Source organism: Tauraco erythrolophus, chromosome 2 (genome assembly GCF_009769465.1).
Source record: "Tauraco erythrolophus isolate bTauEry1 chromosome 2, bTauEry1.pri, whole genome shotgun sequence".
Taxonomy (NCBI): Eukaryota; Metazoa; Chordata; class Aves; order Musophagiformes; family Musophagidae; genus Tauraco; species Tauraco erythrolophus.
In genome coordinates this window covers 6101362-6119764 of record NC_141466.1, presented here as the reverse complement: position 1 = coordinate 6119764, position 18403 = coordinate 6101362, and the positions used below count along the sequence as shown (strand labels likewise).

The following is an 18403-nucleotide window of genomic DNA, read 5'->3' as shown; positions in this document are numbered from 1 at the left end:
CTCTGTAGATGAGCAGTTCTGGAGACGAAGGCAGGATGTCCAAGCCAGTCATGAAAGAAAAGAAAAGTTAAGCTTCAATCAGCAAGATAAAAAAGCCACACACGCAGAAAAGGGACTCAAATACAACACAGGAAAGATGCAGCTCTTCTGTTGCAGAGGGCCTTCGTGTCTGAAGTGAAACTTCCAAACCAGCATTCTTTTGGAACAGTGCATAGCTTAAGATGAGATATACAGAAAGTTATTCTTGCAGCAACCTTTTATATTGATTGGAAGTCAAGGAAAGTTCAGCAGCTGTGGATTCTGACCCTACATGCACAGTTCAAGTGAGGAGTCTCCTCTGGGAACATACCAGTGAAAGTTTCAGTACATGGGTTGATTCCTGCAAGTCTCTTGGAAGTTCCAAAGTCCGAAATCTTTAACACTCCACTGTACGTGTTGATAAGCACATTGTCACCCTGAGGAACACAACGTTCAGAGCAATTATTTTTCTCTGCTGACTCTTCATCTAAGCCTTCTTGCATAGCCTGTTTCTACAACGCACTCTTTAGTAAAAACTACTTCCTAAGGCTCTTAAGGAGGGAGACGAAAGAGGAATCAATAGTGTTCCTGCTTATGTAATCCCATTATCAAAAACTCCATCTCAAAGTGAACTTCCCCTACTACAGGAATACTACAGGAATTCAGTTAAAGAATATTAAGAGAGGGGAAAGGCTTTTGTTTGTTTGTTTCAAAGGGAACTTTTTCATCTGCAATATCCTTGGAAAAGAACCTGCTAATATCCCATCCACAATCTTCTTCAGTTCTAAGAAGCTTTTATGAAAGTTCAATCATATCATTGACAATAAAAATAAAAACATCCACCTTAAGTGGCCATATGCCAATTCTTCTAAAATAGAAACTAACATATTTTGTTGGTGCAAATTCAAATCAACAACAATTCCCTTACCTAATCTACGGTTCAGAAGAGCAGAGAGGGGATGTGACAACAAAGAACTTTGGGAAAAAAAGTTTTTTAATTGCAGGACAGATGAATGGTTATGCAGTTACATAACACTATCAGGCTTAATTCTCTGCAAATTCTTACCTTTATGTCTCGATGCACTATTTGATTATCATGGAGGTATTTTAATCCTTCAAGAATCTGCTTGGTGTAGAAGCCAATTGTCTGCTCATTATTTTTTAATGGTCCCCATTTTGATCGTAGAAGAGCAGAAAGGCTGCCTATAATTTTGGAGACCAAAAAAAGTGAAAGTAAAAATCTAATTAAATTCAGCCTTCTCGCCCCAAGGGAGGGGGAAAAAAAAAAAGTAACAAACATCAATCCCAAATCAAGTGCAGGCACCTCTTCTATAACCCAAGGCCTCCTCCAGGAGAACGCTTACTTGCATCATCAACAGCCTGAATAATTAAAAAGAGCCTCAGTATCTCCACTGGCCTCAGCTGCAGCAAAGCAGCACATGCTTCCTCAAGCAGGCAGATCAGAACCCATTTAATCAGCGTGCTCACCTGTCTCCTATGCCTGGAGAGAAGTTTTCCCAGAAGAATGTTGTAAGAGTGAAAAAGGGTGGATGTGCACACGCATGTGTCTGTACATACACCCACTCCACAGTTTCTCAAAATGCTAAGCTCAAACACGACGTTTGTTGTGTCTGGCTGCTGTGAGTTCTTTGGTCTCAAACAGAAGCAACTATCACCAACCATCATTTTCTTGAGTCTTTTCTCAGGTCAGGTACCTGAGGAGGCCTCGGCCATCTGAGACCAGCTACAGTCTTTCCAGTAGGATGGACGCAGGCCATCTCTGATGTGCAGGTGAAAGGAGCTCACCTGCCACAGCAGTGATCCGAGCTCTATCTGTAGCACATTCTACCTAAACACCGAACGAGGGACTCAAGCACTTCGAAGACACAGTTTTCCCCATTAATTTCAGAAAGAGATATTAAAGAATATTACATTTGCATGAAATGTATCTTGTTGAACTACTATAGCTTTTTATCCTTTTAAAATGCTAAAAAACAAACCACTCAACCACCAAACCAGCTTCCCCCACAACTTACCACCTGGCACCTGTTCCATGAATATCTTAATGAAGCCGTTCTCACTAAGAGAACCTAAATACTGGACAATGTTCTTATGTTTGAGATGCTTATGCAAAGCTATTTCTTCATGCAGAGGCTGGGAGTACCTGGAAAGAAAAGAAGCAGTTTATATAAAATTGATCTTCAGCAAGAAAGTCTTTTGTTTACTGTAGTACCTGAAGTTCTATTTGAGTACCATGAAACATGTTTACACTGAAAATGACTAAGTGTTAGACGCATATAACAACAGCAGTTGTGTCCACAACATACTAAAAGATAAGCAATATTATATAAATACACATAACATATATAAAATATATATATAATATTGTGTATACATACACACATAAAATGTTATAAATCACAGAATCATAGAATGGTTTGGGTTGGAAGGGACCTCAAAGATCATCTACTTCCAACCCCCCTGCCATGGGCAGGGACACCCTCCACTACACCAGGTTGCCCAAAGCCTCATCCAACCTGGCCTTGAACACTTCCAGGGATGGGGCATCCACAACTTCTCTGGGCAACCTGTTCCAGTGCCTCACCACTCTCTGAGTGAAAAATTTCCTCCTTATATCCAATCTAAATCTCCCCTCTTTCAGTTTAAAGCCATTGCCCCTTGTCCTATCACTACACACCCTTGTAAAAAAGTCCCTCCACTTTCTTCTAGGCCCCCTTCGGTTACTGAGGGCTGCTAGAAGGTCTCCCCGGAGCCTTCTCTTCTCCAGGCTGAACAGCCCCAACTCAACTCTCTCAACCTGTCTTCATAGCAGAGGTGCTCCAGCCCTCGGATCATCTTTGTGGCCCTCCTCTGGACCTTCTCCAGCAGCTCCATGTCCTTCTTGTGTTGGGGACTCCAGAGCTGAATGCAGTATTCCAGGTGGGGTCTCACAAGAGCAGAGTAGAGGGGCCGAATCACCTCCCTCAACCTGCTGGCCACACTTCTTTGGATGCAGCTCAGGATATGGTTGACTTCCTGGGCTGCAAGAGCACATTGCTGGCTCATGTTGAGCTTGGCATCAAGCAACACCCCCAAGTCCCTCTCCTCAGGGCTGTTCTCAATCCATTCTGTGCACAGCCTATGTTTGTGCATAGGATTGCCTCGACCTACGTGCAGGACCTTGCACTTGGCCTTGTTGAACTTCATGAGGTTCTCACAGGCCCATCTCTCCAGCCTGTCAAGGTCCCTCTGGATGGCATCCCTTCCCTCCAGCGTGTCCACAACACCACACAGCTTGGTGTCATCTGCAAACTTGCTGAGGGTGCACTCGATCCCACTGTTCATGTCTCCAACAAAGATGTTAAACAGAACCGGCTCCAGTACTGACTCCTGAGGGATACCACTTGTCACTGTCTCCAATTGGACATCGAGCCATTGACTGCAACTCTTTAGTGTGACCATCCAGCCAATTCCTTATTCACCGAGTGGTCTATCCATCAAAACCATGTCTCTACAATTTAGAGACAAGGATGTCACACAGGACAATGTCAGATACTTTGGACAAGTCCAAGTAGACGATGTCAGTTGCTCTTCCCCTATCCATCAATGCTGTAACCTCATCATAGACCACCAAATTAGGCAGGCAGGATTTGCCCTTAGTGAAGCCATGTTGACTGTCACCAATCACCTCCTTATTTTCCATGTGCCTTAGCATAGTTGCCAGGAGGATCTGCTCCATGATCTTGCCGGGCACAGAGGTGAGACTGACTGGCCTGTAGTTCCCTGGGTCTTCCTTTTTGCCCTTTTTAAAGATGGGGGCTATGTTTCCCTTTTTCCAGTCAGTGGGAACTTCACCAGACTGCCACAACTTTTCAAATATGATGGATAACGGCTTAGCAACTTCATCTGCCGGTTCCCTCAGGACCTGCAGTTGCATCTCATCAGGTCACATGGACTTGTGCTCCTTCACATTCCTTAGACGGTCTCGAACCTGATCTTCTCCTACAGTGGGCGGTTCTTCATTCTCCCAGTCCCTGCCTTTGCCTTCTGCGACTTGAGCTGTGCAGCTGGAGCTCTTGCCAGTGAAGATTGAGGCAAAGTTGTCATTGAATACCTCAGCCTTCTCCATATCCTGGGTAACCAGGTCTCCCGTTTCCTTCTGGAGAGTGCCCACCTTTTCACTAGTCCTCCTTTTATCACTGAGGGACCTATAGCAGCTTTTCTTGTTGCCCTTAATGTCCCTGGCCAGATTTAACTCTATCAGGGCTTTAGCTTTCATATCCTGATCCCTGGTTGCTCAGACAATTTCTCTGTATTCCTCCCAGGCTACCTGCCCTTTCTTCCACCCTCTGTAGGCTTCCTTTTTGTGTTTGAGTTGGTCCAGGAGTTGCTTGTTCATCCATGCAGGCCTCCTGGTGGTTTTGCCCAACTTCCCCTTTGTTGGGATACACTGCTTCTGAGCTTGGAGGAGGTGATCCTTAAATATTAACTCGATTTCTTGGGCCCTTCTTCCTTCCAGAGCTTCATCCCATGGTACTCTACCAAGCAGATCCCTGAAGAGGCCAAAGTCTGCTCTCCTGAAGTCCAGGGTAGTGATGTACATAGATAGACTGAGTAAAACAAAATTTGTGGAAATTGAACTCCAGCCTAATTTGAAGACCATAAACAGTTGGGCAAGTGGCTGGATTCAGACTAGTGTCAAAGTGAACTAGTAAACCAGAAGGTTAGTATACCATTAAAATCAATAAAGACGACAAATTACCATTTAAATTTTAATTAATTAAAGTAAGAGTCTTATCTGAAAGCAAGAGTATCCAAATAGCTATCAGAGTAAGAAAAGAGGAATCCTTTCATGAGGAGATATTCAGAACAATTGATCAAAACAATTTCATCACATGTAATTTAGTCCAAGGTAAAACATTTTTCAGCTATGTAAGCTTTTCAGCAGTCTTTTTGCCAAGAAGGTTTCCAGAGTCCAGATCCTTCTCCAACGTGGAACACACCAGAGCTCAGCAGCTGATGCACTCCCAGGGCCGGCCCTAACATTCTTCTTCCAACCACAGGTAAGCTGGAAGCAGGTCAGCTGCCAGATTCTGTGTATTTTCTGGCAAAACGTGGACAATATGCTGAGAGTCTGCTGGCTGTTTTCACTAAAGCACTAACATCTGCAGTTAGACTTGCAGGGTGGCTGAAATAGATGAAGGACACGGACCTCCTTCTGTCAGTCCAGATGTGAGAAGGAGCTGCAGTCTTGAGCGAGCAGAAGACATATTCAGATGCTTATACCGAGGGAGTACGAAAAATAACTGCCAACTCAACCTTGCAGCTCCTTGCCACCAAAAGGAATAGTTTTGCTGCCACCTTCACCTTCAGGAGGTTGGTCTCAGCATAGACTTCGCATCAACACTGGTACATTCTCATCCCCTAATGAACTGGCAGAATACTTTAATTTTTCTTTTATTTATTGGGAAGAAGGGTAGCTTCCTTCCGCTGCCAGTCCAGGAGCTGGCTCTCCCTGGACCCAGAGGAGTGCCAGTGCCAGGGATGCAATCAAGAGCACGAATGCAATTGAAGCTGTTAGGGGAAAAGTGCCTGTGAGCTCCACTCGCTTTTGGGGCAGGTAAGTTATCAGCTCACCCTAGCAATAGCATCAAGGTATGAGTGGAGGCTGAACTCTTAAACAAGAGGATGGAAAAGAAAAAACAAAAGTGGGCATCTGAAAATCCCTCTGGAAAACAACTTGCAGAAAACAAGGAAAGTACTTGGTTAATGAAAAGTGTGATTATGCAACTTCCAGTCTATTTACTAAAAACTAATTTGAGTTTTGGCTTGCCTCTCCACACATGACTATAAACATTCTGACTACACTGTTAGTCATTCAGAAACACAAAATCAGAGATTATATTCCTGAGCTCTACTAATGGGATAGTCATTCAAAGCAGCAACAGGAAGGCCATTATAATTCTTCCCCCTGCACTTTTAAACTGCAGTTAATTGAGTCTTGAGCAACTAAAATAATTTAGCAAATAAAAGAAAGCCATCAGAAAATTCTCCAGTGGGATGAAGCATTTCTTATTTTTAGAACTTAGTCATTAGGTAAATTGAAATGTTAAAGAAAGAAAAATTCAAAGTCTTAGTAAGCTAGATCTTATTATCTGCCTAACATGATTTTACTTCGACTTGGAAAGTTGATATGGCCACTGGTACTATTTTGTAGTACTGGAAATGCATTCAAAGGCAACAGCTTTGTAGGAACGTTTCCTTTTCTTTCAGAATGTGTCTCCATAGTCTAACATTTCCTGACAATTAAGTAAATTATTCAGTGGTTTATATTTAACATATAGCAGTATCGAAGACTCACTGCTTTTTGCACAGAAATCATTGCATTTCTGGCCACGCTCCGACTCAGAACTTACGAATTCAAAAGATGGTCATTTCTACTTTGAAAATGGTAAGAATTAACTTCAGAGATTAATCCCTTTCTTCCTATAGATTTCTTTCAAAGGGCTAAAAGATTAGGTTATAATTAATCATAAATGAATTGATAAATTTTTCTTACTTTGCCATTAAAAGAATAATACTTGAAATTTGTCCTGGAAGCCTGTAAATATTTTTGAAAGTCTAGATGGAAAGACTCACAGCTTCTTAATAATCCCTTTTCCAGTATGCTTTGCACATTGAATGTGGAACCTTTTCCATTGAAAATTCTTTGAAAATTTGTATTGGAGAAAAAAAATCTGGATTTCTTTTTTTCCCCCTTTAAAGTAATTACTGCTCTATTCAGGTTATTTTTCTATTAACCACAGTTGTTACAAACAACAAATTTCTTCTTAGCCCATACAAAACTTGTAACTCTATTTTGAGTCAAGAGATTGTTCTATGTAATGAGGCCATATTTTCTCAGAAGTTATAACACATCTTGAAGTTAAATCTACAGTAAAAATAGAGGATGAAAGGATTCTCCTTTCCATAATCTGAATTCTGGTATCTTTAAAACCTTATGAGTATGGAAAAATTATTAGACCACACACATATCCATATTGAACAGCCAATATATACATGGATTCAAAAATATTTAGAAGGATTCCTTTTTTTTAACATCAAAGAAAAGAACAACCAACTGAAGGAAGGCCCAACAAGAGACGCATGAAAAAGAAACTGAGCTAGGACACCAGGTGGCATTACTGACCTTCCAGTGTGTAAATTACACAAAGAAAACTTTGTAAGAGTTGTCACACACTGCCCTGTCAACACATAGGCTCCCACACAATTTAAATAGCAGCACTTGATGCTGGACAGGTTGTAGAGAATAACGCTTCTTTTCCAAAACTGGTGGATTTAGCCCCAGGGACATACATTCTAGATAAAAGTGAGAAGAATCACAGCCACTGTGGGGGGTTATAACAGCCTCTTGTATCTACTGTTTTGAATATTTGCACACTCTCTGAGATGACTGCTATGTAGAGGCAGGTGAAGCCTGCTTCCTTCCTGATACCAGCTGGAGATCGAACACTGCACAGACAAGGATACAGTTATTTCCTCCTGCAGAGGAAATGCAGTATGCCAGAATATGGGAAATCCTGCTGAAGGACAAGCTATCCATTAGATCATAGCAGTAAACCAAAAAAGCCAAACAGGCAAAAGAAGACAAGAAACTTGGAAATACAGATTCCATTTCCAACTGAAACGATGGATAAAAATTCAGCAGTTGGTACATTCGATATTTTGCCTACATTCATTTAGTATGCAATTTCACCTGCTACCAAGCAGTGTTGTGTCTTTATCAGAAAAGCCTCATTTACAAAAAAAAAAAAAAAAAAAAATTGTTTCTTTAACCATTGGGAAAGGAGGGATTTATCTTTCCGTTACCAACCACGGCAATGACTATTTCCTACTTTTCCTAGCTTTCCTGAACATAAGCCTGAGTTACCGTCTGTGATAATATTTTACAGCCTGTCTGAGAAGCACTTTAAAGATCCAGGCACTCAAGTCAGTTGTTAAGCAGCAGCTTGCACAACACGTGACTACAAAAAACAAAGGCTAATGTAGAATTTAAGAATAGGAATAACTGGACAGTTTAATACAGCCAGTTTCATTTGAAAAATCTTCCTGTTAGACTTGCTATTGCTTTTATCACAATATTTGTGGAAAGCTATGTATTCTAAATACATTCAGGATACACTGCAAGCCTCCAGATATATAAGTACAAAGGACAACAAGTGTCTGGTCCTTACACCACAACATTTATAAATGGGAGAGCAATGCTTATATGAACAGACTCTACTTTAAAAAAAACATATACAAAAAGATCATTCCATACAATTTATTCTAATGTTAAGGGGCTTCATAATAAATGACGCACAAACAGGAAAGGAAAACGTCTTGATCAACAATTCAGGCACAGAATTTTGAAGGACTCTGCAAAACATGAATTTCCATAGTTCTTTTAAGGACATGTCTGAGCATGTCTAAGTAGATAGGGCTTATCACTAAGTGTTCGAGTGATTCTGTACTTGAGCAATATTTCTTTTGCAAAGAGAAAGTATTATAAACTACTAGTATCAAAATCAGTAAATATCTAAATTCTCAGTTGTGATCGTAATGTATTCTGCAACTCGGAAACATCTAGTTACAAAGACAGGGAACACTGTAACATACCACAGACAGGTAATTTATTGGCAGCTTTGTAGAAGAGATACTCCTTGATCAGCGAAATGGTTGATCACGTTAACTGGTGAAATTATGTAATGCACAGAATTTGGAATCAGCCACAGTTACCATACCTGCTGTCTCTCTCTGGGATTTCTTTAATAGCAATTCTGACTTGGTTGCTCAGATCTCGTCCTGCATACACAATGCCATAAGTTCCTTTCCCCAGAATAACTCGCTCGCCATTTTCATCATATTCATAATCATACTGCAAAGCAAGCAACAACATGAAATGAAACAGAGGGATAGGATTTATTCCATCTGACACTCATCACTAAGGCATCTAAGATGCTAGTTGCTTTCTGCAGACCATGGAGAAGGAAAGAAAAACACTTCAAGATGACAATTCTGATACTGTGCAGACATGCCTATATTTCAGCACTGACTGTACAGGAAGCACTGGTTTCCAATCCATTTCAGGTAAGTGCATAAAGCTAAGCTGGTTTGTGTGGTTACAGCTGCCTGCCTTACTCAACAGCATCTGCAATTCTGCTGGCAGGTGCTGTAAAAACAGGAGAAGACGACAGAGGGCCCTCTGTGCCAAACTGAGAACACCAGCTCCCACACAGACACAGCAAGCAAGGCAGGATACACTTCATTTGTTCCAGGTGCTCTCCTGACCTGACCACATCATCCAAAAACAGCACAACCTCAATTTTACCAGTGCCAAGGCAGCCAGCAGAGTGTCCCAATGGAGGTTAGTCAGGATTGCAGTGTGCTCGGCAGAGTTTCAGCTGAATTTGAATTTCAAAGAGTTTAAGGTCGGTCCAGCCATGGTCATTAGACAGATTATCTGATCCGTCCTCTTATGCAACACAGACATGTAATTTCACATGCCCACTCCCATGCTAAGTCCAGTAGCTTATGCCTAGAGAAAGTATTTTTTCTTTTCCTCCAGATAAAGACTGCCATCTTTTTAATAAATCGGAGAATCCACTACTACTTTTAGTGCTTCGTTTCAACAATTAAGTATTCTCATGGTAAAGTCATGCGTCTTAATCCTTTGGTGTCACTAGTTTTCATTACAATTTTCTTCAATTGATTAAAAAGACTATTAGCACATAGTAATTCTCCCTGCAAAAATACTTACCCACTGTAATCAACTCACCCACTGCTTTTCTTTTTTCTAAAATAAACAAATTAGGCACCCTAAGGTTCTCATTATAAGATATTTTTCCATCCCACAAGTCACTCTAGTGGTTTCTTTGTCTCATCTCCGATTTCGTGTGTATTATAAAACGCCAACATCGAAACTGGAACAGAGGGCTGTCTGTATTCATTATCCAGTACTGACTTTCTCAGTTCTGGATGTCTCTAGAACTTCGGGACACCAGATTTTCATGTGATAGAACATGGGCTTAGATATTCTATCCCATTCCCTGCCACCTAAAAGACAGCCTAAACACCCTAAGCACTGGGTGCTTAAAGACAGCTAAACACCCTAAGCATTGGGCATTGCGCCCAATGGCCCTGTACTCACTTTTCAACTATGTGTATGCTCAGATAGAAACCCAAGGTGAGAATACAGAGTGTAACGGCGTGCCCAGGCAAGCTATAACTCAGCTAACAGGGGTGGGAGCAGAAGTAGGGCATCCTAAGCTTCAGTGTGAGTTAGTGGGCCAAGGGTATGAAGAGACTTCCAGCAGCATAGAATCATAGAATGTTTGGGTTGGAAGGGACCTCAAAGATCATCTAGTTCCAACCCCCCTGCCATGGGCAGGGACACCCTCCACTACACCAGGTTGCTCAAAGCCTCATCTAGCCTGGCCTTGAACACTTCCAGGGATGGGGCATCTACAACTTCTCTGGGCAACCTGTTCCAGTGCCTCACCATCCTCCGAGTGAAAAAATTCTTCCTTATCTCTAAATCTAAATCTTCCCTCTTTCAGTTTAAAGCCACTTCCCCTTGTCCTATCACTACACCCCCTTGTAAAAAGTCCCTCTCCAGCTTTCCTGTAGGCCCCCTTTAAGTACACAGTATTCCAGGTGGGGTCTCACAAGAGTAGAGCAGAGGGGCAGAATCACCTCCCTGCCCATGCTGCTTTAGATGAAGCCCAGGATAAACATCAACATCATCATCTGATTTGAATCTGCCATTCATTGCCGTGCTTGCCAACAGACAGCAACCAGCAAGGACAAGCCTTCCCCACTACAATTACATCCTTACTCGCTGTGCAGACAGAGGACCTGCCACTAATGTACGTGTATGCAATTCCACTGATGCATGAAACAAACAGTCTTTAAAATGCAAACAGTTGCTAATGCTGCCTGACTATGATTACACTCTGAAGTAACTGTTACAAGAGTCACTCTGTAATAAGCATGGCTGGAGAATTCCAGAATTGAGTACCTCCTCATTCCAGAATTGAGTACCTCCTCAAGCGGGTATGCTAACTGAAATACAAAAGATTTAGCTAAGCTGGTTACAAAAACCACATGCGGATGATTACAAAGAATCACTGATTTCTAAACAGTAGAGGGTAAAATTTTTTAAACAGTAACTTGTCTAGCTTCTTCCAGAGAATGAGTGAGTAATTTACTCCCTTCAGTGAAATGCTATGCAAGAAGCCCAAAATTCTTTGTATGCCAGGAGGATGTGTGGGGTGGGAGGGGGTGAGGGAAGCAAAAATACCTCTAGGGAGTCTCCATCACATTCCCCTTCCTCTGTAGTCTTCCCTATTTCATCAGTGATACTGTTCACCATGTCAAAAAACCTGTTAAAAGACAAAAAGAAAAGCAAATACATGCTTGAGACAGGATGGGGACAAAGAGAACCCTTCTCTCTAAAGTAATGAATGAACCAAAAGAGGATTCAAGTATAGAAAGTATCAGCTCAGAGTAAAAGCCTGTTTGTCAGAAAAAAAAGTATTTTTGTTTACATTGAGAATTAACAGTCAAAATTTGCAGTTTTCCTACTTCTTTTGCATACTCCTTTTATATGTGCCAGACATCCATGATGTCAGAAATTATTAATGGAATTCAGATTTCAAGATTTATGCATCAGGTGAAATTCTCATCCTATACCACCGTATCTTCATGTCCAATGAAAGCATCAAAGCATCATGAGAAGTGCCTAGAGCTTCGCCTACATTTGGAGGGGTTATTGCAGTGCTGGAAGGCTAGCTTGAAGTTTTTGCTTGAATGAAAAGGGAGTCTATTTTGCCATTAAAAAAAAAAACACACAAAAAAACCATACTATTACATATGACTTTTACCCCTTTCAAAGAATGCAAATACAAATACCATGTCATGCTAAGGTATCACTCATCTTAAGTGCTCAGATATGAAAAGGAATGAATATGGTAAAACAACCTGTATGAACTAGAACGGATGAGAGGACGAGCTAGGGATTGGGCTGGAAGGTGGCCACAGTGAAGGTGGCTACATTAATATGGAGTAGCACTGTGATCTTTGGTAAAGTTGCAGCCTTTTTCAGCGCAGACACACATGAAATTTCCTCTGGGAATGCCTTCTGGATCAATTCAAGACCACAGCCATCAAGCTTATTGAGCAGAAACACAGCTTAGAGAAACTGAGACACTCCTAATTTTGTGCAACTAACCCTTGCCAAGTTTCCTGTGGGGATACTGGTACAATCTTCTTTATGTTTACATGATGCTGATGTAAAGTGTGCTTTCTCATAATCATAAACAAATTTTCAGATACAGTAACAAAAGAAATCTTGACCAGACCTCACTGTTGCCCAAAATGCTCCCACTTCAGAAAGTCCATTTTAAGTTTAGAATGCCTTGTTGGATTGGGGACAACAAACATTTACAGTAAAACTTAATATGATTAGAAAAATAAAACCACAAAGTGTGTAAAAAAAATAATTAATTTTGTAATCAGATTTGTTTCTAATGTTTGTCTGAGCTTGCACTTTGACCCTTCAAACCTCATAGATCTCCTGGGTGCTGTAGCACTAAGATTTCACATGAAAGATGGTGATAACTGAGGATGTTCAGATCAACTTTCACCGTAGTTCTGAAACAGTCAGTCCCTGTTGTGCATGCAGAGACCATCTACCCCATCACAGGTTGTTTCCTTCCTGAAGTAACAAGTGTGACACACCTTCTGCAATGAAGTTCTGTGCAGAAATAGATCTGAAAGTCATCTGAGTTGTGCAGCACATACAGGAAACAGCATCGTTCTTCAAACTTCGAAATGCTGAAAGAACAGCCAAGCAGAATGTGTTACTGGAAAGATGCATTTAGACTTCTACCAGCTATGTCCAACCATACAGATCAACCCATTCAATGTGGGAAAGCACCAGATTAAATCTAAGCAGTCACAGTTTTTCCTTATTGTAAAATTACACTCTCGTATCCTCCAAAGTTTACATTCTGCTGTTTGCTATCGTTCTGCTTGCCCCCTAGTCCACATACTGCCCAAGAAAGAGTAGGAGCGAAGAAGTTAATAGGATTATTTCCATTGATCTGAGTAATTTTTGTCTTCAGTGCATTTAGATAAAGCCTTTAATTCCCACTCCTGCAGCCAGGATGAAACATCCTTTCAGGATCACATTAGAAAGCTGGACTTTGAACCCAAATTATGAGTTCTTTCCACTCTAGAAGTCAGCCACAGCTGAATCCTGAACACAAAAATTTCTGATTGGTTCCTTGTGAATTGGTACATAGATACTATGTTGGAAAAAATATTTTTAAATTAAGTCAGCATCAAAAAACGAGGTGAATGACATTACAACCCTTCCCCACCCATGCCTTTCTTCAATTTTGGTTTTCTCTGCCATAACAGGAAAACAAAGATAACGAGGAAATACATACACCACTTTGTTATGGATAAATAGATGTCTCAACAGAAGAGCAAAAGAGATGCAAACTCTGCTACAGTTGTCAGTTTTCTACCCCAAATGGGTTGCAGCTCTTGCAAAGATATTCATTCACCAGAATTGTTTCATATACATGTCATTAATGTGTTCCTTATAGAAAACATTACACATTATTTAAAATAGCTCTTTCTGTAACTTTGTCACATGTTGAGTGCCAGGTGTCAAGCTGATGCAGTATAATTGATTTTTACTATTTTAGAAAAAGGAATAAAATAAAGATGGCTAGAGGTGTTATAAGGGAATATAACGCAGTATTCAAGAAACCAAGACAAAAATTAAATCTCCTTATCAACATTCTTAAGACACTGGATGAAATCCACAGTCTTAGTGAAATCAACCTATTTTAGCTGGATCAAGATAGTTGTGTTTTTAATTAATTTATAGCACAATAAAGTAGAACAGTATTCTATGCTGTGCGAAAGGATCGATGATTTGATTAACATAATATTTTTTCTTTAAATATCAGGAAATACTTGTAATTTTCAGCCTTTAATAGGTGTCTAAGGTTGTCTGCTCCTTGCTACCTTTTATGATTCCTCTATTGTAGAGCCCTGTAACTTTTGATAAACAAATGGTTCTTTAGACAAGCTGGGGGGGGGCCTGCCTTTCATAAAGGTACTTCTGAGAAGAGTAGGCTGCATTATAGGAATATTTGTCTTTGGGTGCAGTGACTCATTTAGTAATTTTTCCTAACCTAAAAATAAGTGTTAAGTAATGTACACATCTGGGAAGACAGTCACTGTCCCCAGTTCATAAACTAACTTTTGATTCAAGTTTTTCAAACATATAGGTAAACTCTCCAGCTATGGAGTAACTGATATTAACAGAATTACTCGTTTATTTCAAGTTCCATGCACGTTTAAACATTTTACTGATTAAATTGCCAGTTTAAACCTGATGTGCACAGAAGCCACTGACACAGCAGTGAGTAAAAGGGTAAGAATGTGGAGTGTACACAGAGGGCAGGCAAATTCATAAATATTTAAGGCCTTTAAGTGAGCATTTACATTGCTTATACATTGCTTCCCCTCTCTGAAAAAAAAAGCTGTTAAAGTGAAAAAAATGAAGACTGAAAAATACCAAGTTATAAAAAGAGGCAGGATAATTTGCTCAGGAAACACCTCATTCTGACAGTTTCCAAGCACACGTAGTACCCACTGACTTCTACAACAGCAGAACAGGGGCTGAGTTTGTGAAACTCCGAAGAAAATACGGAAGCACAATGCAGCGTGCCCAGCTCGTGTGTGTCCAGAACTCCCCTTAGTCAATGGGAAATACTGAAATGCTGTGACTACTGCTTACTAACACTTCCAGATGAAGCAGCAGATAAACTGGCAGCAACCACCGAAAAGCAGCTCGGTGGAATTTTTGTCTGTTTCCTCGAAGTACAGCAGTATAGACACCTCTCATTGTCATAATTAAGTAGTCCGACGAGATCCCAAGCTTTGAGAACTTGGGATGGAAGATGAAGATCCTTGTTGTCAATTCTGAAGCTACGAAGAAAACTGGATGCGGATCTGAATCCAGATTTTTCACTGTTTCTAACACTGCATTCATCAGCATGACCTCTGAGGCACTCTCCCGCAGAAATGACACAAGTAGCAGTTATTTCATAACCCAAGGCTTAGCCCAAGCACTGAGACAAAGCCAACTTGTACTTAGCAACTTCAGTCTGCTACCTCATTTTTTATTTAAAAAAAAAATAACTTGTCCAGAGCAGTTGTGGATGCCCCATCCCTGGAAGTGTTCAAGGCCAGGTTGGATGAGGCTTTGGGCGACCTGGTGTAGTGGTGGGTTTCCCTGCCCATGGCAGGGGGGTTGGAACTAGATGATCTTTAAGGTCCCTTCCAACCCTAACCATTCTATGATTCTATGATTTTCAAATTAGAAAAATCAAGATGATATCTTCTTGCTCATATGATATCAGCTTTGCAGAACACCAGAGACTTTTCCAGATAACCTAAGATGCAAAGCACCTTGGGGTAGCAGCCACGTTCCAAAAGCTCTGATGAAGCCTTTAAGAGTACTTTTTGGCCTGATTCAATAATAACCACTTCTGTTAAAGAGGTCAAGAAGGCATCTGACAAACGCAGAGTTATTTACATCGGCGCATGAACCGCTAATCAAGGAGTTTGTTAAGATAAAAACCCAATTACTATGACTGCCTGCATAAAGAGTGTGCTTTAGCACGATGCTGCTCAGAGAGCTTTATATACTTTCCAAGTCCCTTTGCAATTCTTGAGAGCTGAACTCTATTACTCATGAAATACGACGCTGATTACACCGGCTGATACACAGCACACAGAAGAAGTGACCCCTCAGTTACTTCCTTGAAGTATTTACTAAAAACAGTAGCCATTTCAATGCCAGATGTCTCTTCAGACCTGCTGTCTCCTTATGTAAGGCAGTAAATATTTATGGAGGTCTTTGCTGAATAAGCCTCCAAGAGCTACAAAGACCTGCCTTGTACTTAAGGCTGCATCTCTAAAGCCGGCTCTTACTGGTTTAGAAAGGTTGAGAATCTTCATAAAGCTGGGAACTCCCCCTTCCTAGACTGCTTTAGGTCTAGGAGCTTCAAGAGAGCCAGAAATAGTCTGGATACAAAAATAGATTAGAAGCAAGCCTGGTTCTGAAGGCTGTCCCACTCCAAAGAATACCTGCCTTCATAAAACCAGGAAAAAATTAATCACTGAAAAAATTAAGTGATCAGAAGCTTGCATGTATTTGGAAGAAAAAAAATAAAAAAAAAAAAAAAGAAAATAAGAAGAAAAGGCTTATTCAGTTTTATAATTGCATAAGATAAAGATTTCCCCCTGCAGCTCCTCATGGAGTCAGCCAGAGAGTTTTCTAAGAATTCACAGCGACTCTTGGCTCACTGTAAAGTCATTTTGGACATCTGTTCAGATGAACAGATTGAAAAACTCAATTGACAAATTAAATAACAATTGACAGTTTAAATAACAAATGCAGGAGGATATACCAGAAACTGTACTGTCTCCCAATAAGGGGGAGGGGAAGGGAAAAAAAAAAAAAAAAGACCATACTTTTTCTTTTTTTAGAAGCACACAAAAACATACTGTAGCCAAAACCCAAACCAGACTGAACTAAGCATATCATTGCAATTTTTGCCTAAAATAAACTGAATCCCACAGGATTGAATTTCTGTGCCTACTGATAGTTTGGTTTTTTAAGTTACTTTTTGGAAGGAAAAAGAATCATCCATCTGTGCAATAACACACTGCAGACATAGCAACAGCTTTGTGCGTATGGAACAGTTATTATTAGAACAGAGCAATGACTATTCAAAAAAAAGTAAGAGTTCTGAACTTCTTGTTTTTTTGAAATTACACTAAAAGCAAACACCGAAGTGGAAAGCTGCAGGATGCCAAAGTATAGATAAATCCTAGGAGGGGGGGAAGAAAAAAAAAAAGAGACTATGACAAAGAACTGATCCAAAGAGGTCTCAGCAGTGGTAGGACACCACTTTCTTATTATCAGAAGATAGAAATTGCAAGGCTGGACCCTGCCAAACTACATTCAACCTGGGCTAGCAGAGCAGACGCACTAGCTAGATTCAGCTGTTCGTTACAGACAGTATGGCACACAGTCCAGTAAAGAATTCTCCCTAGAAGTCATCTCTCTAGTAGACAGAAAACATCTCGTTGAAATCAAGCAAAGAGATGGCAAAATTTCCTCCTTCATTATTATCTCCCAAAGAGGGGAGCATATTGAAGAAAAAGTAGCCTTGAACATGTAACATCATTCTCTTTTAATCTTTGGGAGGTTAGGATTTGTGGTTATTTTTGGGTTTTTTTTTTTCCCTTCCTCCTTCTTCTATTAACTCCCTTTTCTGTTCTCTCAATTTCAAATTTTCAGTCTGTGGTCTAGCTATCACTGCAGCAACAGACTCCTCTCCTTACGGGCCTTCTCCAAAAGTTTTGCTGCCATACTCATAAACAGACATAGAATCAAAAAACTCTCAAACATACACGTTCACACCAAAACCCAACAACAGGTAAGCAACTAGGACACTGCAAGACACTCTGATCTTGTCACTTCCTCACATCCTCACGCTCCGCATCCACATGTTACTCCCTGGCTTACAAATTCTGTGCACTGAGCAGCTCCTGGCTGCGACACAACGCAGGTAAAATGATACAAAACATTGACAGTTATTTTAATTCAATCTTAATTAGCATAAAGTGATTATCAACTTTTAGGAAATAGTTCTTTAATTCAACAGGCTATGTTTGCTAATTTTTACATATGAACTCTGCAAGAGGTCATTTCTGAATCCAGAGTAAAACTCCTGGGGCTCCTGCAATGCTCTCTTCCAATTCTGTGTCTGTTACTCCACCAAGGTCCACAGCAGCAGCTTAATGTAATACTTATTCAATTCCTCTTTTCGTTTCAAAATATGGAAGGGAGACAACTTACCTTACTCCCCTGATAGAAGCAGCACTGAAGTTCCACTCGTGGATACCTTTCTGTAACACGCAGAAGAAAACAAATAAATAAAACATTCCTTTTTACGAATGAAGCACCAGTAGGCATATCTTCTAGCCTGAAACTCAAGAGATGAAAAGAGAAACATTTGAATCATAACAGCCTATTAAATTTTAACAGTTATTTTTCAGGGCTTTTTGGGTTTTTTTTTTTCACCCAAAACCAAAGCAACAGAAGTTTTACATAGAAGTTTCTCTGTTTCTTCCCTGTGTACTCTGCTAACACAATATGCTATTTTAGAAAGCATGCAGAACAGCAGATCAGAAGGGTTGGCAGTATAGCCTGGTCTGCATGCTGAACTTGAGGCCACCTGCAACCCTT

The 18403-nt window shown here is 40.5% G+C and overlaps 1 protein-coding gene across 1 annotated transcript in view; it reads right to left on the bottom strand.

Annotated features, from left to right (window-relative positions):
• MAP3K5 (mitogen-activated protein kinase kinase kinase 5) overlaps window positions 1-18403 on the bottom strand; it is a 112898-nt gene that overhangs the window by 17650 nt on the left and 76845 nt on the right. The window contains exons 12-18 of the mRNA XM_086632049.1: window positions 18014-18063; window positions 12799-12894; window positions 11360-11441; window positions 8802-8935; window positions 2055-2182; window positions 1085-1221; window positions 350-455 (exon numbers count right to left, since the gene is read on the bottom strand). Of these exons, the coding sequence (XP_086488175.1) occupies window positions 350-455; window positions 1085-1221; window positions 2055-2182; window positions 8802-8935; window positions 11360-11441; window positions 12799-12894; window positions 18014-18063 (733 nt within the window). The remainder of the gene's footprint in view (window positions 1-349; window positions 456-1084; window positions 1222-2054; window positions 2183-8801; window positions 8936-11359; window positions 11442-12798; window positions 12895-18013; window positions 18064-18403) is intronic.